Raw genomic sequence first — 27,039 nt, forward strand, 5'->3', positions numbered from 1 at the left:
ATGGGGTTTAATTATTGAAATAAATATTTTACCCTGATTACACCAGAGAGAGAGAGAGAGAGAGAGATATGGTTTAATGTCCACCTGACAGTCTAGGTCGTTTCAGGACTAACACATAGTTCAATTTTATTTCAATAATTCGCTTGTGCGTAGGTGGATTTAATATTGGAAGTTTAACGCCCTACTGTTCTGCTCCGACTGGGCTCATGAAGACGGGCATATACCATACATTGTGCTGAGGAAAATTTGCCTGGACAGTGGCACTATGACCCACTCATATATCGAATTCTAATTGCCAAGGGATCTTTTTACATGCACTCCAATGTATACACGGGACCTTGGTTTTTTGTCTGATCCAAACGACCATACAGCTTTCCTTGTCAGGCCCTCCGTCCTGCACCACTGACAAGGGGAAACCATATCGGAAAATTCTGTTGAACTTTCTCCGCCAATACAGGGATCGAACATGCGACCTTCAAGCTAGTGAGCCAGCGTCTTACCAACTTAGCATCTGTGGTTCCCCATTCATCAAGTACACAATCCTGATAAATGTTGATGACAATTATAAATGATATTGGATAATCATACATAAAACAACATGAAGAGATAAATTTAGTGCCTTGAAATGTGTGAAGTCACTTAGCCAAGTAGTAAATCAGCCAACCTTTGACAAAATAAAACAAATAAATAAAACCTCTTTCTCTCATCAGATTTTTGGTAAGGATTGTGTGAGAACCAGAATACTTTTTTTTATGGCCTAAAATATATTTAGATTTGAACAATTTGGATGAAAAATAACATTTATTTCATATCGAAGATGACACCCATATAGCACTTGTTTTATTTGTTCTTCCACAAGAAAACCATAGATATAACAGTATATTACTCTTGACAATTAAAACATAATAAATTTGATACTAGCTTTCATCTTACCAAGATTTACTTTCAAATCGGCAGAAAAGATTTTACACATAGTTTTGATAACAAAGAAACATTACTGTTTGTGTCTTCAGATTAAAGCGGTGTCGGACCAAAGCAACAGAAAATAAGTGGGTGTGTATTTTAGATTAAGGGTCAAAATGAAAGATGGGCCTTTCCTTTAAAGACTAATAAACAAACTTATCCGAAATGAAATCAAATCTTACATTTTAGGGGAGATAACTCCAAGAATTGTTCTAGTATGGCTTTATAAGTGCTGTGAAAAATTGCCTTGACACCTGCATATACAGCAGTTTGCCAACCGGCAAAGTTAATAACACTATTCAAATTAAGTATGTATTAATTCAAAGAGTTCTAGTAAATTAAAGTCCTCTCGCATATTGATGTCTTGTATTAAATTTTACTTGTCAGAAACTTTAGTTTCTCGTCTTGATGAACATTTTGAAAAATGAAACATGATAAATAACGTCTGATGGATTAATCCGTATCCATAGCTTGAGGTTTAACCTGGGTATCTATAACTTCCAGCTCAATCTTTTTAACTTCTGTTTTTAGTACAGCCGATGTGCCTCTTTTATATCGGTAAGATCCTTGTCTGAAAAATTTGAAATAATTTTGTTAGTAATCGATGTTGAAAGGACCAAAAATTATGGCAGTCACAAATTAAACAACATACATCAATTCTCCATTTCCAACAAATACAAATGACATGCTTTAAATGCAACAGTTTTTGTGAGAAAAAAAACATGACACAGATGTTTTCGTTGCTCAATTTATGTGATAGCATGACACACTTCTGTTCTTGATGCTCAACAAATTTTACAGCAGCATGTTGCGGTTCTCAAATAGATAAAACTGAGAAATGCAAGTAATTTTCTAAAAATGTGCTCATCTCCAATGATTTAAGGCATAGAGAACTGATGGATGCCAAGACATGCATCAATTAATTAAATGGAATATCAAATGGTATGGAATAAATTGGCAATTCGATGAAATCGCCACGTCACTACTATTCATGTGACAGTTGTGTGTGATAGAAATGTTTAATAATAATACATATACAGTGGACTCCGTCAATTCCGACATAGTACAGGATCGATACAATATGCCGGATTACAAAGCATGTCGGAATACTCAATTGCCTCAATACCGGAAGTATAATTGTACCTTTGAATACCGGAAGTATTATTATAGTGCACCCTTATATACCCAGAACTCAGGTAATCAACAAAGACCGACACATGTTTTAAGCTCACGGATAATTGATTGGTGATTGCCTGTCAGTTAACACCCACTGATTGAAGGCCGGATTATCCAATTCTAATTGAACACAAATCGTGATGATTGATGTCGTTATTCAGAGTACTAAAAACTTTTTGGGTTGAAGTAATAAGGAAATACATCGGGACATGCAGATGATGACGGATTTCACAGAATATGGTAGTAGTCGGATGTCGGAAGTGACAAGATATATAGTGAGAAATTGGGGTTAACATCCACTCGACACAAAATAGATAATTTCGGGACTAACACATGAGTAAACTTTATTTCAATAATCTGCTTGGGCGTAGGGGTCTTTAACAGTGGGAGGAAACCCACGAGGTTAGACAAATGACCCTACTCCTACTCATATACAAGCAGAGAATCGAAACCATGTCACTCTACTCAATGATAGACCTGTGATCCAACGCGCACACATTTACCATTTGCCCTGCCCCCACCTTAACAAGATGATTCTTACCTTACACCCTTGAGATTGGCTTCTTGATAAGTTCTCAGATAATCTGTTTTATCCTTAGTTATTATACAAAGATCTACATTACTACCAGAACCTAAATCATTAAATATACCAGCCCTTATAGCATCTTGTACTAACTTCATAGCTTCCTCTCTCTATAATAAAAGCAAATGAAATGGGGTTTAACATCCTATTTTTCTACACCAACTAGGCTAATGAAGATGGTAGGGGAATATCTTGGGCCAATTTGGTTTCGGAAAACGTATGCTGACAAAAATCAAGGATAGAGATGTTAACTCTCAATTTATTACCAAAATTTGTTTTTATAAGAAAACACAGTGCAACATGGTTCAATTCTGCCTCAAATCTCATCTAAATACACAATACTATGTCTTAAATCGCTCTCAGTGTTGCGACCCCAGGTGTTCCATTGGCCTGGTGCCTCTGGATCCCCAATCCAGCAGCTAGGACTTAATAATTTGGGATCAGAACCTGTCAAAATTTTCTAGATACCCCCTGAATGGGCATACGACCAAGAGAAATTTTGTCCACAAAGCAACATTAGTGCCTAGTCTTCATCATTTGTCAATCGTGTGTGCATATCCAGATTTTAATTTAATCTGCTGCAAGAAGTAATTAGAGTTATCTCTCATTAACATAAAAACTTGAATGATGTGCCACAAAATGATAACTGAGAGGAAGAAAACTATGTATATTTTTATCGAAACGGGTTAAAATTGTGTGTTAAGTATTTCTGATCGTGAGGCTATCAAACTAATGTATTTTGCACCGAATATCATTAAAACTCCAGATGTAATTGAGAAGGGTGACAGGGTTGTATCAAGTAGTACAAATTTGGTATACAAATGCAATCAAAGGTAATTATATTTAACCATACACTTTACCTCCATTTCTGGTCTAAAACGATCTTCAAATACGGCCATAGCTGCTAATGAACCAGATCCTATAAAAAAGTGAAATATTTTGTTAAAAAAGTGCAATATTTTGTTAAAAAAGTGCAATATTTTGTTAAAAAAGTGAAATATTTTGTTAAAAAAGTGAAAGATTTTGTTAAAAAAGTGAAAGATTTTGTTAAAAAAGTGAAATATTTGTTAAAACTGAGAGTAATATATGCTTAGTTTGTGAAATATTCTAACACAAGCATTTTTTCTTTCAATACCAATTGTATCTCTTACACATAACTACAAATGTGGAGGGGGAACACCCCAATGTACGCAACATGTATGCTTACATACATACGTATGCATTCTCGATCAGAATCGACATGGTCTATACATGTAAACAGGCAATATATAAAATCATGGTGTTTAGAAATACTCTAAAATTAGAAAGTAATAAAAGTGCTATACCCATGGTAACATATGGTAATTTATCTGTTGAACCATGTGGCCATACACTGTATAAATGAGGACCAGTAGAATCAACACCACCTAATACTAAAGCTGCACTAATATAACCATGATATCTAAAAAATATAAGATTGGTATTTATGAATTGAATATTAACTATTATAATCAAGATGTCTAGAAATCAAATGGAATTCAACGTTTTACTGATCTGCGCCGACTGGGCTAATAAAGATGATTATAACAAAGTCACATGTAAAAACAAACATTAGTTTAAACAATTAACAGACACGTCTACATTCAGGTATCAAGCTTGGATATAGGGCACCTGTCTCCGACTTTCTCAAGTACAGATTATCACACAACATATATAAGCATGACTGGACATAAGGCACATGTCACAGACTTCTCAGGCACAAATTATTATATACATGTATACATTGTATGAATATTTGTATCTGACAAAGTCTGTGACATGTGCCTATTGAGAGGTATGAAAGCTGAGAATAACGTACCTGTATAACATTTGTTTTAGTAATCTGTTGGCTGTACAGACTCTAGGTTTACGACTTGTTTCTAAACGATGTAGTTCTAGTTTACTGGCTATCATTTGAGTTGTCATCTCCGTATCAGCTGCTGTACCAGCACCACAACAACTAAAGATATAGCAAAATTATTACATTAACATTCCTTATCAGATACATGTGCAAGATCTTAGGGTCAGCTCACAAATCCATATACAGTAGATCAAGAAATTTAAGCTAGCAAGAGAAATGTATGCATTAAATACAACCTACTGATAGTTGATTTATTTTCAACAAACATTTCTATTCTATAACGCTATAGTAGTATTAAAAAAAATCTAGTTCATTTCGGGGCTAACATATAGTTCAAGTTTATTTCAATAATTCGCTTGCGTATAGGGGTCTTTAGCAGTGGGAGGAAAGCGGAGGACCTGGAAAAAAAACCATGAGGTTCTATAGTATTAAACACAAATTCAGTAACACTAGTTTTAACACTATAGTATTAAACACAAGTTCTGTAACACGATAGTATTAAACACTAGTTCTGTAACACTATAGTGTTAAACACAAGTTCTGTAACACTATAGTATTAAACACAAGTTCTGTAACACGATAGTATTAAACACAAGTTCTGTAACACGATAGTATTAAACACAAGTTCTGTAACACTATAGATGACGACAATATATGACCACAATTCCATGTTGGCATATAAAAAAAGAGGCAGTGGGTCAATTAACTTCACTATGCATTGTGCATTTAAGTCGAAAACCTTCAGGTCACATTAATTTCTTGTTTAAAGTTACTGTACAAACAAGGACCTAGTTTGAAGGATTGGTTCGGCTAGACCAAGGGGGGGGGGGGGGGGGGGAAACTGTTGACCACAGTTAATTAAATTAATTAATTAAATTAATTTTAAACTTACTAAATATTAGATGAAATATAATGGATTTTTTCACAGTTTTTGTCAGCTACAACTGTATCTTCTGTGGCACGAGTATCAGCTCCCAATACAACTCCATCCTGTGAATATAAAAAAAAAAACAACCAATAAATAATGTTGTGATTTTACCGATAAAACCAACTTTCTCATCCAGAGACCCGACTGGGAATAATCATGACTACCAAGACGAGTTCCAGTATTCCTACGCCGGAACGTATAAAAACCCTCACCGTTTTGGGTAAATCTATGAACTTCACTCAAATAGAATATGCAAGACAGTACTGAATCTAAAAGATAGTTCAATACAAATCAGTAGGTCTATTCAGAACAGTATATGACTTCACCTTAAAAATAATTCCAGCGATTGTTGTTCCAGTCTTGTAGGCTTTTGGTGCTTTGAATCCCTTATCTTCGAGTAACGCATTTCTGAAAAGAAATAATAAACAAGAAAATTAAAAAGGTAGGCCTACACAATTGTCTGTTTAATGAAAGATTGCTAATAAATCTGATAAAAGCATGTACATACATGTACCCTATATTTGTAAATTGCAAGAATATATTGAACAGTTAATCAATGTTCAGTTAATCAATGTTGAGACTTGTAAGGTTGATATTATTTACATTCGTATGATGTCTGCCACCTGAACAGAGAGAGAGAAATAGGGTTTAACGTCGACTCGACAACAACTTGGTCATTTTGGGACTAACACATGGTTCAATTTTATTTCAATAATTCGCTTGTGCGTAGGGGTCTTTAGCAGTGGGAGGAAACTGGAGGACCAGAAGAAAACCCACAAGGCTGGACAGGCAACCCTACTCCTTGAACCAAGGAATCAAAACCATGCCACTTGACTCAATGACAGACCTTATGATACAGTGTGCACGTGCTAACCATTCCGCCCCCCCCCCCCCCACACGACCCCCTGCCACCTGAACAGCGCCATTCAAGAATAACAGCTGACAAACTATGCCATATATGAATGTTTAATGGTGGGTGTCACTGTAGTATATTCAGTGAATAGTGATTGGTGAAATATTTGCACTTCTGTTGGCAGCGCATGCTCAAGACCGTAATATGGTTTGAGTATACTATACTTAGACTGCATCAGCTATGGGGTTTAATAGAAGCCAATAACTCTGCATGATTGCAATTCTGTCAGATCTGAAATCTCAGTCCTGTTTTACCATCATTAGTTACTTTAGTAACAGTGTCTGGTCAGACTAGCCCCTCACTCAGTCACTGTCTGTTCCTAAATTCCTAAATTTTGAATACTGGCTGAACATAACTGCGACACTGTGACCTCTGGTATGCCCAAGCGCGGGTTTCCTAATGGCAGTAAAATAGCCTTAGAGTTAGAAGTGAGGTGGTGTTAATTACTCTTCGTTATTTTCATATTTATGATAAAAGGGACAAGAGGATGCGTGTCAGTTCATCCCACAACCGTTTCACCCCAGGCTGTTTCATCCCAACCTAATTTTTTATCGATTTTTGTTGATTACCGATTTTATTCTTTGATCTGTTCTATAACTGGCAAACCTGTTATACTGAAACCAACTATTCATGATAAAATTGCATTGACATATTGTTATTGGTATTAATGTATAAATAAAATATTAAAAATTCATGTAATACTGGTTTTTAAATTTGTGGGATGAAACGACTCGATATAAGTGGGATGAAAGGACCCGTGTAAATTTGGGATAAAGCAGCCTGGATGAAACAGCCCGGGGTGAACATGTAGTGGGATGAAACGACCTGCTCCGGGGACAAGACAGAAGACACTAAGTGAGTAACGGTGAGAGGCTAGTCAGACCAGACACCATTACTAAAGTAACTACACCTTCATCTATATATATCTAAAATCAACTTGTTTAGGGGTTTTATTGGCCAAACATATGCATGTCCATGATATTTATGAATTATGCTATCAAATTTGTTGAGTCACATTAGGATTCAGGGCTAGAAATTATTTGAAAGGTCTTGACTATAATCATTTGGCCGGAATTTTCTGTTCATGAAGTCAAAATTTCGAAAAAAGCTGTCATGTAAAAACTGGTGTCTTGTTTACAATAATGTGAATGCTCTCTCCATTCAAATACATATACCTTTTACAGTTATCAAAAGAAAAACCACCGTGTGGAAGTTCTACAGCAACAGTGGACGCCATGTTTTAATTTTCGCAAGGGCTGAATGGATCAGACGTATTTGATTGGTTGAGATTCGTCTAGTCTTGGATGCACAAAATAATATAGAGTCTGGATGTTTAAGATGATATATCCGGTGAAAATAAAAAAAAGAAAAGGTTCAGTCAGAGACTACAAAAACGTGGGCTTTTCAATATTAATTTCTTTCCCATGTTTATAGTCTTCTCTACATGCACTTTTTAAAATCGATTTAGATGTAAAAGAGACAATGAAATTGGAATGTGATGTCATATCAAAAAACCAAAGTTCCAAATTGTGTGTGTGTCCTATTTTTTGAGCTACTTTGATTGAGTACATCTTAGATAGAACTCAAGTCAATGACCATAGGGATACACTCTCTTGAACCATTGAATAACCCGAGCGGTATTCAATGGTCATTGAGTTCTGTTTTTATTCTATAACTACATGTACATGCAAATCTCAAAATACACTGTACTATCTAGATTATCAAAAAAAACCATTACCACTATAAACTATAACGTAAAAATTCATCATACTCATAGGTTCCGCCCTTTTTTCTTTCTTTTTTACAAAAATTGTGGTTGCCTAGTTGTGACGTCATTACAGTTTGACATAGTGCTCATTCTGGACCAAAGTAGTACGTTTTCAAGCCATTGAATACAACTATAGGTTATTCAATGGCCATTGAATACAACTATAGGTTATTCAATGGCCGTATTCAATGATATTTGCTTGTATTTGCATGTAGTAATAGAATAATTTACATTATCCTGTTTCTTGAAATTTTAACTAAAGATAAAATCCAAATTTTAGTAGATACTTCAATTTTGATTGGCTAAGCACTAAAATCAATCTATTATTATCCAATCAAATTACTAAAATTTGGATTTTATCTTAGTTAAAATTTTGTGAAACCGGCCCACTATTTAAAAGAGAGAGAGTGTGAGAGTTTAACATCCACTCGACACAGACTAGGTCATTTTGGGACTAACATGGTTTAATTTTATTTCAATGATTCGCTTGCGCGTAGGGGTCTTAAATAGCAGTGGGAGGAAACCGGAGGACCCGGAGACGGGTAGACTAATCACCGGAATTCCTTTACAATCACTATTTAAAAGAGAGAGAGTGTGAGAGTTTAACATCCACTCGACACAGACTAGGTCATTTTGGGACTAACATGGTTTAATTTTATTTCAATGATTCGCTTGCGCGTAGGGGTCTTAAATAGCAGTGGGAGGAAACCGGAGGACCCGGAGACGGGTAGACTAATCACCGGAATTCCTTTACAATCACCGGAATTCACTTCTAAAATCCCTGATTCCTCCCACAAAACTCACTTATTTTAAATGTATAATACATTTTGATCTCTCCACAGGCCAGATAAAGGCGCTGTAGGTGAATTTATTTGAAAGACTACCAGAATTCATTTCAAATATATGCATCATGATTATGATAACGTAGGGCGCGTCGTATTACCCAATAGGCCGAACTCCAAAATAACACATAATAACAATTTGCGTCAAATTACCCAATAACTCCAAAATAACAGCCAATAACCCCAAAAATGTTGACTGTGGAAACACAATATAACAATTTAGTTGAATTTAAGAAGCCTGGCTCATTTGTGCCCAAATCGGAGGTTCACGGGAAATAACTCATGTATGTGATTTTTGTTGACAAGAAACTAATGTATACTTTCGTTGCAATTCGTTGTAATGTATTGTAATAAAAGATTGATAATAGTTTATTAAAATAAACAATTTAATATTATAACTATATTTATTTATTTATAATTGCAAATTGCACCGATTGTCACTTTCGGTCATCGACATCGTAACTTGTTTAGAAATAAATAAATTCTCATTTTCATGTTATCATAGTTTATGTTTTTTGGAGGTGTGATTGTATGTGATTTGTCACCTTTTACAATGACAATTAACTGGTGAACATTCTATATGCCTACTATTGGCATATTATTAAAATTACACTTCATTTAATCTGGACTGCTTCATGCTACAACGGATTATTTATGAAAACATCCAAACCATTATTGATGAGACTTTATGATTATTTGATTGGCTGATTATTACTAAGTTAATTTTCGAATAAACTTAGCTCATCTACATTCGAGAAATGTTCGGTTTGACATTTTACATGGATAACTGCTGTGTTTTTATTGTGTTTCCCCGAGTTGACCATCTGGAAATATCGTTTTACAGCAGATACATTCTAGTATTAATATAAATGCAAAATATAGGTAAATACAATTGTCTTGGGGCGAATTCCGATTTTCTCAAAGTGAATTCCGGTGTTTTAAAGTAATTTTTTATTAATGTAAAATATTAGTAAATATGAAGGTCTAAAGTGCGAATTCAGATATTTTGTAAGTGAATTCCGATTTTCATTTTCATTTCATTTTATTTAGGTTTTTAAAGAAATTTTGTTAAATCCTGAATAATAACGATAGGCCACCATAGTCTTCAGTGCGAATTCAGATATGTTGAAAGTGAATTCCGGTGTTTATATGTTTTCAATGTGAATTCCAGTGTTTATGTGGTTTCAATGTGAATTCCAGTGATTTTATGTGTTTTAAAGTAATTCAATATTAATATTAATGGAAAAATATAAGTAAATAGGAAGATTGTACGGGCGAATTCTGATATCTCCAAAGTGAATTCCGGTGTATGGATTTGGTCAAATAATATTGTAAGTTAAAATTAGGACTGAAATGCTGATAAAAGAGGCATTTTGATGAATTACAAACAGGTTCTACACATAATTGTTTTGAAACATCTCAAATTTGACGAGTTACAAGATTTTCTCCACACATGTCGAGTAATCTCCCTTTAATTGTCAAAATATCGGATTTACAAATCCTATTAAATGTAAATATTGTCATTGTATAAAGTGACAAACCACGTACAATTACAACATAATAAACTATCATAACATGAGAATACTCTGAACAAAGACAATTAATTGTCAGTGGAACTTATTTAAAATGATTTCATTTATTTATTTCAAAACAAGTTACGATGTCGATGACTCGATGACAGAAAGTGACAATCGACACAATTTGCAAGTATAAATAAATAAATAACTTATTTAAAATGATTTCATTTATTTATTTCAAAACAAGTTACGATGTCGATGACTCGATGACAGAAAGTGACAATCGACACAATTTGCAAGTATAAATAAATAAATATAGCTATTTGTCAGTGGAACTTATTTAAAATGATTTCATTTATTTATTTCAAAACAAGTTACGATGTCGATGACTCGATGACAGAAAGTGACAATCGACACAATTTGCAAGTATAAATAAATAAATATAGCTATAATATTAAATTGTTTATTGCACGATATATACCATAATATGTTTCATGCATATAATTACTGTTTTAATAAACTATTAATCAATCTCTAATTACAATACATTACAACGAATTGCAATGAAAGTATACATAAGTTTCTTGTCAACAAAAATCACATACACAAGTTATCTCCCGTGAACCTCCGATATGGACAAAAACCAGTCACGCTTCTTAAACTCATACTAAATTGTTATTTTGTGTTTCCACAGTCAATATTTATGAAGTTATTGGTTGTTATTTTGGAGTTATTGGGTAACTCGACGCAAATTGTTTTTTAGTGTTATTTTGGAGTTCGGCATTTTGGGTAATACGACGCGCCCTACGTAATCATAACCATGATGCATATATTTGAAATGAATTCCGGTAGTCTTTCAAATAAATACACACACAGGGCCTTTATTTGGCCTGTGGAGATATCAAAATAGTAATTTATTACATTATAATGTATTATACATTTAAAATAAATTAGTTTTGTGGGAGGAATCAGGGGTTTTCGAAGTGAATTCTGGTGAATTCTGGTGATTATATGTGAATTCCGGTGATTATATGTGAATTCCGGTGATTGTAAATGAATTCCGGTGATTAGTCGGGCCCCCCGGAGAACCATGAGGTTGGACAGGCAACCCTACTGCGTCAGTCTCTGTGAACGCCTGAACAATGTAAAGGAACATTTTAGTGAGAAAATAAGACCCTGCTTACCTGAGTTACCTCGCTAGCGTCAGTATTTGCAACACAACATGCAGTTAAAAATACGTCGCCTTCTGCTAAACGAACTTGATGACACCATTGAAAAATAGAAATGAAAAACATATGTATGCAACTGTAAAATAAAAAATTCTTTTTACAATACACTTAAATTATGTTTATCACACAATGATCATCATTATTTGTTTTTCCAGGCATGTTGATGAAGAATTAATGTCAAATAACTGAGACAGTGAATACATCCCACAAAAATGGCTGAAATTATGGTAGATGAAGAAACTGAGCACATTGCAATTGTAGAATATTTGTGTGAAGTCTGTGGGTTGAAGAATGACAGATCAGCAAGAATGGCATCCATGACAGTTTTATCTGATCTTCTTCGATCGGTTCACGTTTCACCAACAACTAGACAAATCTGTTTACAGGCTGGGATATTGACAAATTTAGAAGACATTTTGGATTTGGCTACTGCCGTTTCACCTCTTGATGGCATGAATATATTACTCTTGATGTTAGCTCTACAAATTCTGTGGTTGCTGTCAATGGCTCATGTCTGTCAACAAGAACCAATGACAAATTCACAATTTATCAGTAAAATCATGGCTTTGATTCGACTCACAAACAGCCCTCTTTTGAAATTTACCTCTGCTAGTACAACTTGCTTGAAGAAATTATGTGAAGGGAAACATCTCGTTGGACAAATCGGAGAAGACTTCAGATCCGTTGATTTTAGCGTAATTCCCAGCAATTCGAAAGATCCAGTGGAACAAGCAAGTATTGCTGCTTGTAGTCCGACTGCTTGGGAGTGTCGTCTGTTTGATACAAGCGGATCTCAAGATGTTAATGTTACAGAACACTTTCTCCGGAATGGCCATGGATTGGCCACACAAAGTACCAACAGCTTCCCAGAAGAATCCTGGAAAGATATTTTAGTTACACATGTTGTGGCAGGTCCATATTTCTGGTGCCAGATAGGCGAAAAAGTCATCCTTACTGCCAAAAAGATAGAACTTTTATTAGCGTCTGAAGAATTAGAACAATGCATGGCAACGGTTGGAGAATATCTGGTTGTTAAGCATGATGATACGTTCATCAGATGTAAAGTTTTGAATAACTATGGTAGCTATGTGGTTGTTTTGGCTATAGATTATGGGATGGTTGTTATGGTAACTGAGGACATGATATTTAAGATGCCACTGTGTACTGGGGTTCTGTATTATAAAGCTCAAGCCCAACTTTGCTGTTTGTCAGGTAAAGTATTGTGTATTGCGATGGTCTATGACATTTAGGGCTACACGATATGCTAATGATATGTACATTTGTATCACAATATGGACGCCACAATACAATACATGTACATATCAGGATATGGACCCCATGATACGTTACTTATCAACATGTCATTTAATGGCGACATGTTACATTATTATCCACACTTTTCCATCTGGAATTTTTAATCCAAAATGTTTCCAAATCTGTGATTTGTGGTTTGCTGGAGACGAATGTTTCATTGCCGGAAGCCATCTTTCCCTACTTGTTACTTGAACTACAGGGGGACATAACTCTGCATGATATAGTTGAGTATTGGAAGAAAACACACAGATAAAAAAAATCTGTTTTCCAAACCATGGTACGGAACTTAAAGTACCATGAAATGAACCGTTTCATGTATACTGTGCTATATCGTTGCCAACCTTTTTCAACTTGTTGACCCCTTGGGATATTTTTAAAATCTCTGGGGTTCTCTGTCCCGCACTGCACTGACAAGGGGAAACTGCTCGGGAATATCCTGATTGAACCCAGGATTGCTTGGTTAGAAAACCAGCTGCTTACTCACTGAGACATTGCTGCTCGATGTAGCCATCATATATATGTAGTTCTTAAGAATCAGGGGGGTTGGGTGGCCGAATGGTTAATGTGTGCGCGTTGGATAAGAAGGTCTGTCATTGAGTCAATTCGCGATGTGTAAACTCCCCGCTTGTACATGACAAGGAGTAGGGTCGCCTGTCCAACCTCGTGGGTTTTCTCAGGGTCTTCCGGTTTCCTCCCACTGCTAAAGACCCCTACGTGCCAGTGAATTATATGTTAGTCCTGAAATGACTACATGTAGTTTGTGTTGAGTGGATGTTATCAAAATGATGTTAATCATAAAAACTTTTCAATTTATCTACTGTAATAATTTTACTGATGGTCATAAATCAGTTTTAAATGAGATGTACACATAATATTAGCATGGTAGCCGCTTCTTACAAGGAGGTAACATGCTTGTTGTTACCTGAAGAAGTGTGGGTCTGACTTAAACACGATATAATACTGTATTTGTTTTCCCTACATCATGTCTCTCTCTCTCTGTTTTGCATTGTGAATTATTTTTATAAAAAGTTAATTTGATATCTTTTGGTTTCAATTGTGGTTGGGTAAGACACAAACGAAGCAGTTGTCTGTCTCTGATTTATTTCCAACATGATTTACTGTTCAGTTATTGTTATGATTACAGGAGTCTCTCCGCCCCTACTGGACCACAACATTCAACAAATGGCCATAAGTATATTATGTAATCTATCGAGACATAAAGTCATGGTGGGTAGGTATTCTTAATTTTTTTATTATTGTTGTACGCAGTCTAAAGATTACATGTATGTCTGAAATTTTATCAGAATTATGTGCTCTGCAGGTGATTTTGATGGTCTTGGTTCCTATCCATATTGGCACATATCGGACTCTAATTTCCTAGATTATGGTCCCTGATTCTTGAGAAATCACGTTTTTAGCTTGTGGACACTCTAAAGGTCACAATTTTTATTTGTTTTTAAAAAAAAAACGTTCTAATGTATCACTGTTACAAAGTAATTATAGTTGAGTTCAAATTTCGTGAAAATCAGACCGAAACGTCCCGCAAATAGTGTAAAAGCATATAATACCAAGGTTGTGGACGCTCTAGAGGATACAATTTTTGTCCGATTTAGATGAAACTTCATATATGATATGTTTATATCCCAAATATCTTGGTTCCTTTCGATATTGACGCATGTGCTACTCATCTTGTTGCTGCTGTTCTTCAGAGTGACATCTATTCAAATACGATTGACATGAAACTTGACAACCTTGTTCCGTGTAGAAGTCTACATCGAAGGACAAACTTTCAATTTGTGATGGCCGATTCCTGGACAATATAAATAGATTCCAGGGGCCTGTTTCACGAAATTTCAACTAAGATAACATCCAACTTTTAGTAATTTGATTGGATAATAATAGATTGATTTTAGTGCTTAGCCAATCAAAACTGAAGTATCAACTAAAATTTGGATTTTATCTTTAGTTAAGATTTCGAGAAACAGGGCCCTGTATATCTTAACTAAATGTACATGTTATATTTTTTTTTCACAATAAATTGTCCAAATTTGTTCATTCATCTTTGCAAATTGTAGATTAAGTCATCATTTGTCACAGTTTTTTCATTTTGATTTTTACAGGTAAATTATTGAAGAATTTGGGTATTTTTGATATACTTAAAGTGACTTTGTTTTGTCCAGTCCCATGTTTGATTATCCAGTCTTTGGATTTAATCAACAATCTGATAAACAACCCTAGAATAGGGTACAAGATTTCAACTGTACAAACTTTGAAATGGTTGTTAGGTGAGATTCTGTTAAATTATTGCCCACATTTAATGTGTAAATATATATATCATCGTTACCTTTATTGTTTGTCCATTCATGCCAAATTTATAAGTTTTGGATCACAAATTGCAGAATAATTTCCCAATCTACAGGCACATATTATGTTTTAAAGCTTCTGAAAATGATCCAGACATAAAGACCAGTCGTAGCAGTACCGTAGGACATTAAACATGCATTATGCAAGAGCTTAATCTGCCTATTGCAGGTCTTTTTTAGGCCTGAAATGTTATCTAAACTATTAATTAGTCATTAATTAACCTATCCAGACCATAATCAACTCTAGATGGCATCGCTAGCCTACGATCTTTAGTGGATTATGAGCCGATTTACTGCATAACTTTCCTTTACAATTTAACGATTAAATGCTGTTTAGTAATGATGATCAAGGCTAGGCGGAAATTTCAACCGCTTAGTTCTCGGTTGATAGTGGATCAATTTGGATGAAATTTTCAGCAAATTGCCTTTACATTATCTAGTTTTTAACTATTATAGTGAGAACTGCCAACTTGTTATAGAATCTCCCTTAACCACATTGGATTTCATTACAGAGACCCATCAAATTTTAATTATTATGAATTGTTACTTGATCAATTTTTAGTGTCTCTAGTAAATACTCCAATTATTTACAAAAGAATGAATTGTGGACTACTTGGACAACTAAACTGATATGGGGTATGTTATATTGCCTGGCAACCCATGTTTTTTTTATATATTTAATATAGAGGTGTGTGACAGTATATCTAATATAGATATCAGTAGAGATGATGAAGAGAAGATAGCCTATAATTCTTTAATTTGTGTATGTTCTATAATTTATCAGCACAGAGCAAGACGGAATGACCTATATCAACTTCAAGGTACAGAAACCTCTTTTGTTTCCTTTCATTTGAGCGCCTGTCCAACCTCGTGGGTTTTTCTCCAGGTCCTACGGTTTCCTCCCACTGCTAAAGACCCCTACGCGCAAGCAAATTATTGAAATAAAATCAAACCATATGTTAGTCCCGAAATGACCTAGTTTGTGTCGAGTGGACGTTAAACCCCATTTCTCTCGCTCTCTCTATTTTATTTGAGGAGCCATGGTGGCTCAGTGAGTAAGATGTTGGCTCGCTAACCTGATCCCGTGTTCAGTCTCGCTTATGTCCTACAAAGTTCATCAGGATATTCCAATATAGTTCCCACTTCACAGTGTTGTGGGACAGAGAGTCTGGCAAGCGACAACGAAGGGTCATTTGAGTGAGATGAAAAACTGAGGTCCCATGTACATGCACGTAAAACAACCCTTGGTATATGAGACGAAAAACCGAGGTCCCGTGTATACATTGGAATGCACGTAAAAGATCCCTTGACAGTTAGAATTCGATATAAGAGTAGGCCATAGCGCCGCTGTCCAGGAAAAATTTCCCTCCTAGCACACTGTATGACATATGCCCGTCTTCATTAGCCCAGTTGGAGCAGAACAGTAGGACGTTAAACCCCATTTTATTTCAATTATGTCCAGGCAAATTGATCTCATAGCACACAGCATAATGTATACCCGTCTATATTATTCTGGTTGGTACAGTAAAGTAGCATGTTAAACCCCCTTCCATTTCATTTATGAACAGTGGGTGTTCATAAAGGAATTGGATATAAAATTTCAGTCAAGACCAGTGTAATATGCCAAATTTACAGCTCTCACCGTTATCATGTGTTTTATATTTCTCTGATGGCTTTCAAACTGTTTTGTCATAATGTTTCCATGTATTTGCTTTTCCATATACATTTTTGACATCAGCCTCACTGTTGGCTTGTTTTTATTGTTGTGAGCTGTGTGGTCTTCCTGTATTGACAATTTAAGTACCAGTAGCAAAACATTTTCAAAAATTTTCTTCATTTTTTTTAGGGTTGGAGAATACATTTATATTTTATTTATTGTTGTGAGTTGTGTGGTCTTCCTGTATTGACATTTTAAGTACCAGTAGCAACAATTGTCATCAATCAAATTTGCTTAATTTATTTTAGGGTTGGAGAAAACATTGAAAATAATGTGTAGATTTCCCAATCCGTCATTTGTCTATAAACGAGGGGTGCGTCTATTGAAGAATTATATGATAACTTTAGACAGATCAGTTTACGATAAAAAGGAGACAGATAAAAAAGATGGAGGGGAAAAACCGAATTCAAAGTCAAGGTAAAATTTATTCCTCAATCTATTTTGTCATGAAAATTCTGTAAACATCATCTTCTGTGGGTTATGTTTTGTAATATTCAGCCAGTGTAGATTAACCACAATCACTGACATTTTGTTTTAAATTGTAACTGCCAGGAGATCTTGTTTAAGCATTCCTGCTAAAAAAAAAGGTTGCCCCCCCCCCCCCCAAAAAAAAAAACCCGAACCCATAAAAATTTTATTAAATCCTTCAAAGGTCCAGCAAATATGCTCCAAAAGGCCTCTGTGGCATTGGAGGCAAACTTGCATACATCACGCAAAATTGTCAATCATTCAACACTTCTCTCTATGGAGATTTCCCTGATTTTGTTGTGATTGCTGCCTTCAGTTAATTAAACCAGTTGTTTGAGGGTTGTTCTGGTACACATTATCCTTGAGATACCCCCACAGAAATCCCCAAAGAGGAATTTGTTTGATTTAATTGACAATTTTGCGCTATGGATGCAAGTTTGCCTCATACACCACAGATTCCAATTGGAACATATTTTGGAAAGAACATGACTTTTATACACAGCCACCAAGATAACTGACACTTTGGGAAATGATCGTACATAGACTGAAGTTTAAAGAAATTTGCTGGACCTTTGTAGGATTTAATAATATTTTTATTGGTTCTGGTAATTTTGGGTCACCCTGTAGTTTAACATTCATCACCACAAGCACCATCTGTGATTTTCACTGGAATCTTTTGATGAACCTCTCTTTAATCCCATTATTGAACTGAAGCCGGGGGTTTATCTACCAGTGATCTTTTCATTTTGTGGAAAATCTGACATTTTCAGAAAAAGGGAAATGACGCACAGAAGGAGGAGGGGGGGGGGGGCGTATATGGTCTAATGGTTTAAGGTGTGTATGAAATCACATTGAGTCAAGTGGCTAGGTTTCGATTCCCCATTTGCATGTGACAAGGAGAAGGGTCGCTTGTCCAACCACACGGGTTGCGAATTAATGAAAAAAATTTAACCATGTGTTAGTCCCGAAATAAGCTAGTCTGTATCAAGTGGACATTAAAGCCTCTCTCTCTCCCTCTCTCACTCCCTCCCTCTCTCTCTCTCTCTCTCATATAGTAGATTTGTAAAATTTTAAATGTTTTTATTCTTACAGTGTCAAATTAAAGGACAATGATTCTCATATTTTCAAGCCTGTTGATTTCAAGGTAAGCCCAGTGTTACCTTCAAAGCTTATCTCCCCAGCTTTACCTTCAGAGCTTCTCTCTGTTCAACAATACCTTCAGGGCTTATCTTCCGAGCATTGCTTTCAGACCTTATCTCTCCAACATTGCCTTCCGAGCTTATCTCTCCAACATTGCCTTCAGAGCTTATCCCTCCAACATTGCCTTCAGAGCTTATCTCTCCAACATTGCCTTCAGAGCTTATCTCTCCAACATTGCCTTCAGAGCTTATCTCTCCAACATTGCCTTCAGAGCTTATCTCTCCAGCATTGCCTATATAAAGCTTTATTAATCACAACATTTTGTTTGTCCACTGTCAGCATATATAATTCTATTCAAACAGAAAATGCTCTGCTTAAAAACAAAAAGTTATGAAATGGGTTGTAAATTCTTCTGCTTCTCCACACAGAATTAATCCATTTAATTCACTAAAATATATCTTGGATTTTTTTATTTTAAAGGACATTCTGCTATCCAACGCTCATACACTACATCGTTTTATTTATTTTTATAGGATGAGGAACATTCTAGTGATGAAGAATATTATCAACCAACTGAATCACACAGATTTAAAATATCAGATGATGAGGATGATGAAAATGATGATATACAAACTGTTAACGCAGGACAGAAACCAAATCCATTAGATAGAGAACAGTTTTATATACTCAGTATGTTAATTAGTCATTTGTGTTTGTATTCCCTGGAGCAACCGTGGCTAAATGGGTAAGACGCTGACTCACTAGTCTGTAGGTCGCATGGTTGATCCCTGCATTGGCAGAGGAAGTTCATCGTGATATTTAGGATGGAGGGCCTGACAAGGAAAGCTTTCTAGACATTCGGATGGAAGAAAAAACGAGGTCCCGTGTATATATTGGCGTGCTCGTAAAAGATCCCTTGGCAGTTGGAATTCGATATAAGAGTATGCCATAATGCTGCTGTCCAGGCAAAATAAACCCTCATAGCACAGTGTATAGTATAAGCCTGTCTTCATTAGCCCAGTTGGTGCAGAACAGTAGGACGTTAAACCCTATTTCATTTCATTTTTCATTTGTATTCCTAAATGTCGACAATTGTAGAACCTTGAAATGTGATGTTAAGCAACATGATTCTTTGACAAATAAAAAAAAAACAAAAATAAAAACCATCCTCCCACATCATTTTTATATGCCCACATTTTCATGTCAATGTATATTGTTGTCGCCCCTGTAGGGCCGAAAGTCAGTCTGTTTGTCCGTCCACAATTTGTTTGAGGGCACTCTACAGGTCACAATTTTTATCCGATTTTGACGAAACTTGAAATATAGGTTTATATCCCAAAGTTTTTGGTTTCTTTCGATATTGGCATGTATCGGAATGTAACTTTTCAAAGTAACTTCTGTCGTCCAAAATATGTAAAATTATTGTGTGATTTGGCCTTTTGTATTTTACAGATTCTAACACGGGATTGGAGAATACTACAACTGTTGAACTATTAACGAGTTGCTCACTCTCGTCTGTATCTCCAGATTTCCTTGCAGAAATTACTTGCGGCATGTTTAATACAGGTATTGTGTAGAATCCAGTTTAGATTTTGAAAAGAATTTGTTGCAGCACAAAATATTTGCTTATTTTGTATTTGGATACCTTTAATTGAAATACAATAAAATATAAAAGTATCATGGTTATGCTGCTAAATTAAAGAAACGATGTGTCATGTGGCAGCAAGTTAAAGACCACATGACAGTTGTATATCAAAAAAAGAGTTGGCCAATGGCACCCCGCTACCACGGCAAAATGTCTCGTATAAAAAAACAGCATGGTGTATGCCTGTCCTTATTAGCCCGGTTGGTGCAGAATAGTTGGATATTAAACCTCATTACATTTCATTTTGTCTTAGTCTAAAATGTTTATTATTAAAATGGCTATTATTTGTGTTATTTTCAGGGAAAGGTGGAACTATCTGTTTTGGGATAGAAAGTGACGGTGTAGTATTTGGTTTATATTTAGCACGGGAAGAAAGAGATAATTTTCGTGTTGGAGTTGATAAAATGATGAACGAGAGATTAAAACCGGCCATCTTACATTATCAATTCTCAGTGACATACGTACCGGTTGTTAAGGAAAACCCCCAAACTGAATCTTTAACACCTTTAGAAGATGTTTATGTTGTAGGTAAGTTATTTTTTGGACAAGCATGAAATTAATGTGTTAAAAGTTACCCATTTCTGCTGCATTTGTCTATGTCCCAAGGGAATTGATATATGGTGATCCAAGATGGCTTAGTGAGTTAAGCAGAGTTTACACGATACAACTAATCCATACAACCATCGGATGCAACATATTGGATGACTGTTTACACAATACAATGGTTCTATTCGTTGTGGGGGGTTTGATGGCCGAATGGTTAGCATGTACGTGCTGTATCATACGACCTGTCATTGAGTCAACTGGCGTGGTTTCAAATCACCGGTTGTACGTGACAAGGAGTAGGGTCACCTGTCCAACCTCGTGGGTTTTTTCCAGGTCCTTCGGTTTCCTCCCACTGCTAAAGACCCTTACACGCAAGCGAATTAATGAAATAAAATTAAACCATATGTTAGTCCCGAAATGACCTAGTTTGTGTCGAGTGGACGTTAAACTCCATTTCTCCCTCTCTCTCTCTATTTGTTGTATGGCAACATTTTTTCCTTCTTAATAACCGTGGCCGGATGGTTAGCATGCGCGCACTGTGTTATAAAGTCTATCATTGAGTCAACTGGCATGATTTCGATTCCCTAGTTGTACATGACAAGAAGTAGGGTCACCTGTCCAACTTTATGGATTTTCTCCGGGTCTTCCTGTTTCCCACCACTGCTAAAGACCCCTAAGCGTAAACGAATTATTGAAATAAAATTGAACCATGTGTTGGTCCTGAAATGACCTAGTTTGTGTCGAGTGGACGTTAAACACCATTCCTCTCTCTATCTCTCATGGTTTATTGATGTATGTTATGTCTCATGGTTTATTGATGTATGTTGTGTCTCATGGTTTATTGATGTACGTTATCTCTCATGGTTTATTGATGTACGTTGTGTCTCATGGTTTATTGATGTACATTGTGTCTCATGGTTTATTGATGTATGTTGTGTCTCATGGTTTATTGATGTATGTTGTGTCTCATGGTTTATTGATGTATGTTGTGTCTCATGGTTTATTGATGTATGTTGTGTCTCATGGTTTATTGATGTATGTTGTGTCTCATGGTTTATTGATGTATGTTATGTCTCATGAATTATTAATGTATGTTGTGTCTCATGATTTATTAATGTATGTTGTGTCTCATGGTTTATTGATGTATGTTGTGTCTCATGGTTTATTGATGTATGTTGTGTATCATGGTTTATTGATGCACGTTGTGTCTCATGGTTTATTGATGTATGTTGTGTATCATGGTTTATTGATGCACGTTGTGTCTCATGGTTTATTGATGTATGTTGTGTCTCATGGTTTATTGATGCACGTTATGTCTCATGGTTTATTGATGTATGTTGTGTCTCATGGTTTATTGATGTACGTTATGTCTCATGGTTTATTGATGTACGTTATGTCTCATGGTTTATTGATGCACGTTATGTCTCATGGTTTATTGATGTACGTTATGTCTCATGGTTTATTGATGTACGTTATGTCTCATGGTTTATTGATGTACGTTATGTATCATGGTTTATTGATGTACATTATATCTCATGGTTTATTGATGTACATTGTGTCTCATGGTTTATTGATGTACATGTAGCAGATGTCTCTCATGGTTTATGATATTATTTTGTAGAGATATATTTAGAAAGTAAACCAGATATTTTCTACAGCTGTAATAAAGGACAATGCTTTTATAGATTTGGTGATAAAACAAATCGTCTTAATACACAGGTATGTTGTGGCTTATTAAAGATGCATTATGTAAGCACTAATTCTGCCTATTGTAGGACTTCTGGCTTCAAATATTATGTAAACTATTATATCAAAATTTATTCAAAATTTGATCAACCTTCTAGACTATCAGATGGTCCAGATTTAAATGGATTAGAACATTTAATGATGACATGGATAATTGAGACTGTTGCTACGATAATAAACAATATATGCTAGATCTTGCCAAGCTTCAAACATCAATAATTTGGCTCAGAATAAAGTAAATTTTCAATATATTCATGATCTGTTTTTGAACTATTACAGCACAAACGGTTGTCTCTTTATCTAAGTCTTACATAATGCATCTTTAATCTTTAATCATTAAAGTGTCTTTAATCTGTTCCATTCAGTATTTACAAAAATATATTTAAAGTCTCTGAACATCATTTGAAGGATCGAGGTTTGGATGGCCGAATGGTTAGCATGTGCGCGCTATATCATAAGGTCTGTCATTGAATCAACTGGCGTGGTTTCGATTCCCTGGTTGTACGTGACGAGGAGTAGGGTCACCTGTCCAACCTCGTGGATTTCACCAGGTCCTCCGGTTTCCCCCCACTGCTAAAGACCCCTATGCCCAAGTGAATTTTTGAAATAAAATTGAACCATGTGTTAGTCCCGAAATGACCTAGTTTGTGTCGAGTGGATGTGGACGATATATAAACAAGTTTTAATCTAATTGAATCCAAGCCAGGAGATTATCTACCATTGATAATTTGGGTTTGTTTAAAGGCTCAATACCACTCTTGTTGTAACTGAATAATATGTCCCAATCTTTATTCTGGTTAACAAATTGTACTATTTTACAATATTCCAATTAATTGATGATACAAATTTCATCTTAACACACCTAATTTAAAAAATTGGAGAAATTCAACTAAACGATTTGAAAAGCCTAACGTAAACCTTTTCAAATGTGACTTGGATTTTAAAATATTTTCGAACCCTCTGGACAAGTAAAATAGGATGTAATGGATAATTTACACAACAGGTAGGACACTTAACATCTAGTACTTAGAATAAGGCTATTTTTTATTTTCTGGAGCTGTCAAGCCAGCAAGAGTGTTATTGTCCCTTTAAATAGTCAATTTGCGCACTCCTACATATGAGGGTGGATTAACCAGTGGAAAATTTGGAATTTTCCTAAAAATGTAAATGACGCCCCAAGTTTACAAAGTATTCTGAGACTTAAGAATTTGGCTTATTTTAGATCAGTTATAGCCCTTTATAAAACTTTTGTCGTTTTAATGTATCAAACACATCAATAAGAAACTATGTGCAAATTTTTGTGTTTCTGGATCAAAGATACTTCTCATAAACAGTGATTGAAAGTTGGGTAAATTCTTAGATACATTATGGGAGATTCGATAACGAATTGGCAGTTCTCACTATTAATAGTTAAAAACTAGATAATGTAAAGGCAATCTGCTGAAAATTTCATTCAAATTGATCCTCTATGAACCAAGAACTAAGCGGTTGAAATTTCCGCCTAGCCTCGATCATCATTACTGAAGTCAGTACCATAAACAGCATAGTCTCGATTATCCATTTAATCATTAAATCATGAAGGAAAGTTATGCGGTAAATCGGCTCATAATCCACTAAAGATCGCAGGCTAGCGTAACCATCTAGAGTTGATTATGGTCTGGATAGGTTAATTAATATCTAATTAATAATTTAGATAACATTTCAGGTCGAAAGAAAGACCTGCAATAGACAGATTTAGCTCTTGCATAATGTATGTTTAACTTAAGTCTGAGAATGTTTTGTGAACTCGGGACCAGTACTTCTCATTTAAAAGATGTGTTATGTTTGTTTTACTATGTGCTCTCAGTGGCATGCAGAGGTTTGGTGATATCAGGGGCCATCTTCTTGATTATATGACCCAAAGACTCAAATATAGGGCCTCATACTGAGAAATGTGAGAAAGGCAGATATTTTAAATATGAAAAGGCTGATGAAATAAACTTTTTATTCAAATTGAATATGGCAGCTTGTACAACAAAGTTAATAGCCATAATTACAAATTTTAAAAAAAACAAGATTTCATTTTAATTTCATTCTTTGGTTGAAACTTGTTGGAAGCCCTTCTGATATGGATGCCTGTTTCCGTCGCCCGCTGTCCCCTTCTCTGCATGTCACTGTGTGCTCTCTATTTCTAAATGTTCAATGACCTTATTATTTATATTTATTGTTGATAGGAAGTTCGACAGCTGGTTGTTTTAGAAGAAGAAGCCTTGTTTAAAAAGGAGATCCATGCATTACAGAGTAAACTCAGTTCAATAAAACATCATTTATATTGTGAAGATAACAATTCATAGGTCATGATGTCTGCTAGTATTTGAGAGAGTGAGGTCATAGGCCAGGAAGTTTGCTAGTATTTAATAACTGCTAGTATTTGAGAGAGAGAGTGAGGTCAAAGGTCAGGAAGTATTTAATAACTGCTAGTATTTGAGGAAGTTAGAGTGAGGTAACAAATCATTAAATCTGCTAATGTTTGAGGGAGTGAGGTCATAGGCCAGGATGTATGCTAGTATTTAATAACATAATTTCACAAATTAAAAAATATGTGTACTAATAAGAAAAGATAATTTTGGAGTTAGTCACGATTGACAGAGACGCCTAGCAGTGCAGCATGGATTGTCTGCTCGAGGAAGTAATTAAGTTGTTGGCTTTTATGATTGTTTTGTATTCCTGAATCCTATCTACTATGGATTTTTGTTAGAATTATCTGCTGGAGACCTCCAGAGATTGTATTTCTTTGTGGATAATTTACAATTTTTAGCGTTTGGAATACTAAAATTTCATCCAGCAACATTAGAATGAAAGCGATTTTCATATGATAATAGAGAAATCTGAATATATATTTTTAGGCAGCTGATATCAAATATTTTAAAAAGTGTTTTACGTTTTAAGACAACAATACTCCAAAAGATATTGTTTCCTTCTGTATTGATACATTTCAAAGAGATACATTTTATACTGTTAATGTGCCAAATCCCGGGCGAGTGCCTTTCTTAGAGTTCGAGAGAGATGCGGGCAAGAGACAGCCGGGCTGATCAATATTATAATATTACATGAGGTATTGTTATTATTATTATAACCTTTGTCATGTATGCAACGAATTTTTTTGTTATTGGTCCATATTCTCAGATGATATCTGATATATTTTTTGTTTTTATATAGAAGCTTTATTTGTTACTCTTGTTTTTGTATTGGGATATTTTCGGTTAAGGCAACTGAACTAAAGTAACCTTTAGTGTTGAAATGTTATATATCTATTGTTGATGTTGTATATTATATGCATGTTTATCTATCAAAATATCAAAACCATTGTTTATGTATCAAAACCATTGTTTATGTATCAAAACCGTATCAAAACCATTGTTTATGTATCAAAACCATTGTTTATGTATCAAAACCATTGTTTATGTATCAAAACCATTGACAGGAGTCAAATACACAATAAGTGTAAGAATGATCCACTTTCAGACATCAAATAAAAGAGACAGATATATGATATGCAAGTCATTTTAAATCTTTATTTACCCAGGTTGTTTAAATAGAACTCTAGTAGTTTTAACCTGTGGTGCTTGGGCTAGTTACGGCCCTGCTTCAGTCTCCCTAAGACGGTAGTAGTAGTTACGATCTAAGTCTGAAGAAGCAAAATTCGTATGGACTTTTGTGTCAACCGTGCAAAATCTCCATTTCCGAACCCCCTTCGTACTGAGGCCGAAGACATCATCGATTCTTTATTTTGGCTTTTTCCGTTTCAATTTTAGGATTCTTTCGTTTCATTAGTTATTTTATTATTTTCCCTACGCTTATTGAAAATTACTCGTATGTTTATCCCCAAACCTTACTTTTTTCCCCTTTCTATCCAACCGCGACATGTACAGATTCGTCCACGGTGCTGCTTCTAGCAACGCTTGGCATGTCTAAAGATTTTCTTTGTCGACAAAAACTGACTACACCAAAAGCAACGCCATATTTTTACCTCACGCATATGCTTTAGAATGGGTTTCATGCGAAAAGCTTGTGAAGTTATTAAACTCATGTGTCGTGGTACAATTTTGGTAAAAAGTATGACCAGTCACAATTAGTGACCGTACATTTAAAACCAATAATGAATTTCTTTTATCTTTACATAATGACATTAAAAACAAGTAAGATTTATGGAAAGAACGATCCCGTTCAAATAAAAAATGGGCTGTGCATTTCTTTTTTTGAAGAGTATATTTTATTTATTATACAGTTAATTTTAAACACGTATCATATTCAATTTTAATC

At 35.1% G+C, this 27,039-nt stretch overlaps 2 protein-coding genes across 5 annotated transcripts; one reads left to right on the forward strand and one right to left on the reverse strand.

The window, feature by feature from the left end:
- Positions 1-788: 788 nt before the first annotated feature.
- On the reverse strand, positions 789-7,762 carry LOC126808667 (proteasome subunit beta type-7). Its single transcript, XM_050533591.1, has 8 exons — positions 7,618-7,762; positions 5,856-5,937; positions 5,494-5,591; positions 4,560-4,700; positions 4,048-4,163; positions 3,583-3,641; positions 2,681-2,832; positions 789-1,534 (listed from the first exon to the last, which is right to left on the reverse strand). Exons 1-8 carry the CDS (start codon positions 7,677-7,679, stop codon positions 1,417-1,419), a joined length of 828 nt encoding a protein of 275 aa, XP_050389548.1. The 5' UTR covers positions 7,680-7,762; the 3' UTR covers positions 789-1,416.
- On the forward strand, positions 7,755-27,039 carry LOC126808632 (uncharacterized). Of its 4 annotated transcripts, none has more exons than XM_050533523.2 (12): positions 7,755-7,814; positions 11,954-13,010; positions 14,257-14,343; positions 15,233-15,397; positions 16,162-16,296; positions 17,441-17,609; positions 18,753-18,804; positions 19,334-19,490; positions 20,253-20,366; positions 20,746-20,973; positions 22,613-22,710; positions 24,951-27,039. In XM_050533523.2, exons 2-12 carry the CDS (start codon positions 12,011-12,013, stop codon positions 25,068-25,070), a joined length of 2,325 nt encoding a protein of 774 aa, XP_050389480.1. In that variant the 5' UTR covers positions 7,755-7,814; positions 11,954-12,010; the 3' UTR covers positions 25,071-27,039. The 4 variants fall into 4 exon arrangements, with proteins under 4 accessions (XP_050389480.1, XP_050389478.1, XP_050389479.1 ...); XM_050533521.2 differs by having other exon boundaries at positions 7,757-7,837; XM_050533522.2 differs by lacking the exon at positions 7,755-7,814 and adding an exon at positions 7,852-7,973.

The sequence above is a fragment of the Patella vulgata genome, chromosome 1 (genome assembly GCF_932274485.2).
Source record: "Patella vulgata chromosome 1, xgPatVulg1.2, whole genome shotgun sequence".
NCBI lineage: Eukaryota > Metazoa > Mollusca > Gastropoda > Patellidae > Patella > Patella vulgata.

Excerpts from the sequence above, each read along its gene's own strand:
- LOC126808667 (XM_050533591.1), bottom strand. The coding sequence starts at position 7,679 with ATGGCGTCCACTGTTGCTGTAGAACTTCCACACGGTGGTTTTTCTTTT. Across the intron at positions 4,701-5,493 it reads TATATTTCATCTAATATTTA|TTGTTGTGGTGCTGGTACAG; the intron begins GTAAGTTTAAAA and ends CTATATCTTTAG. Across the intron at positions 4,164-4,559 it reads CTAAAACAAATGTTATACAG|ATATCATGGTTATATTAGTG; the intron begins GTACGTTATTCT and ends TATATTTTTTAG.
- LOC126808632 (XM_050533523.2), top strand. The coding sequence starts at position 12,011 with ATGGCTGAAATTATGGTAGATGAAGAAACTGAGCACATTGCAATTGTA. Across the intron at positions 15,398-16,161 it reads AACTTTGAAATGGTTGTTAG|AGGTGTGTGACAGTATATCT; the intron begins GTGAGATTCTGT and ends TATTTAATATAG. Across the intron at positions 16,297-17,440 it reads TGACCTATATCAACTTCAAG|GGTTGGAGAAAACATTGAAA; the intron begins GTACAGAAACCT and ends AATTTATTTTAG.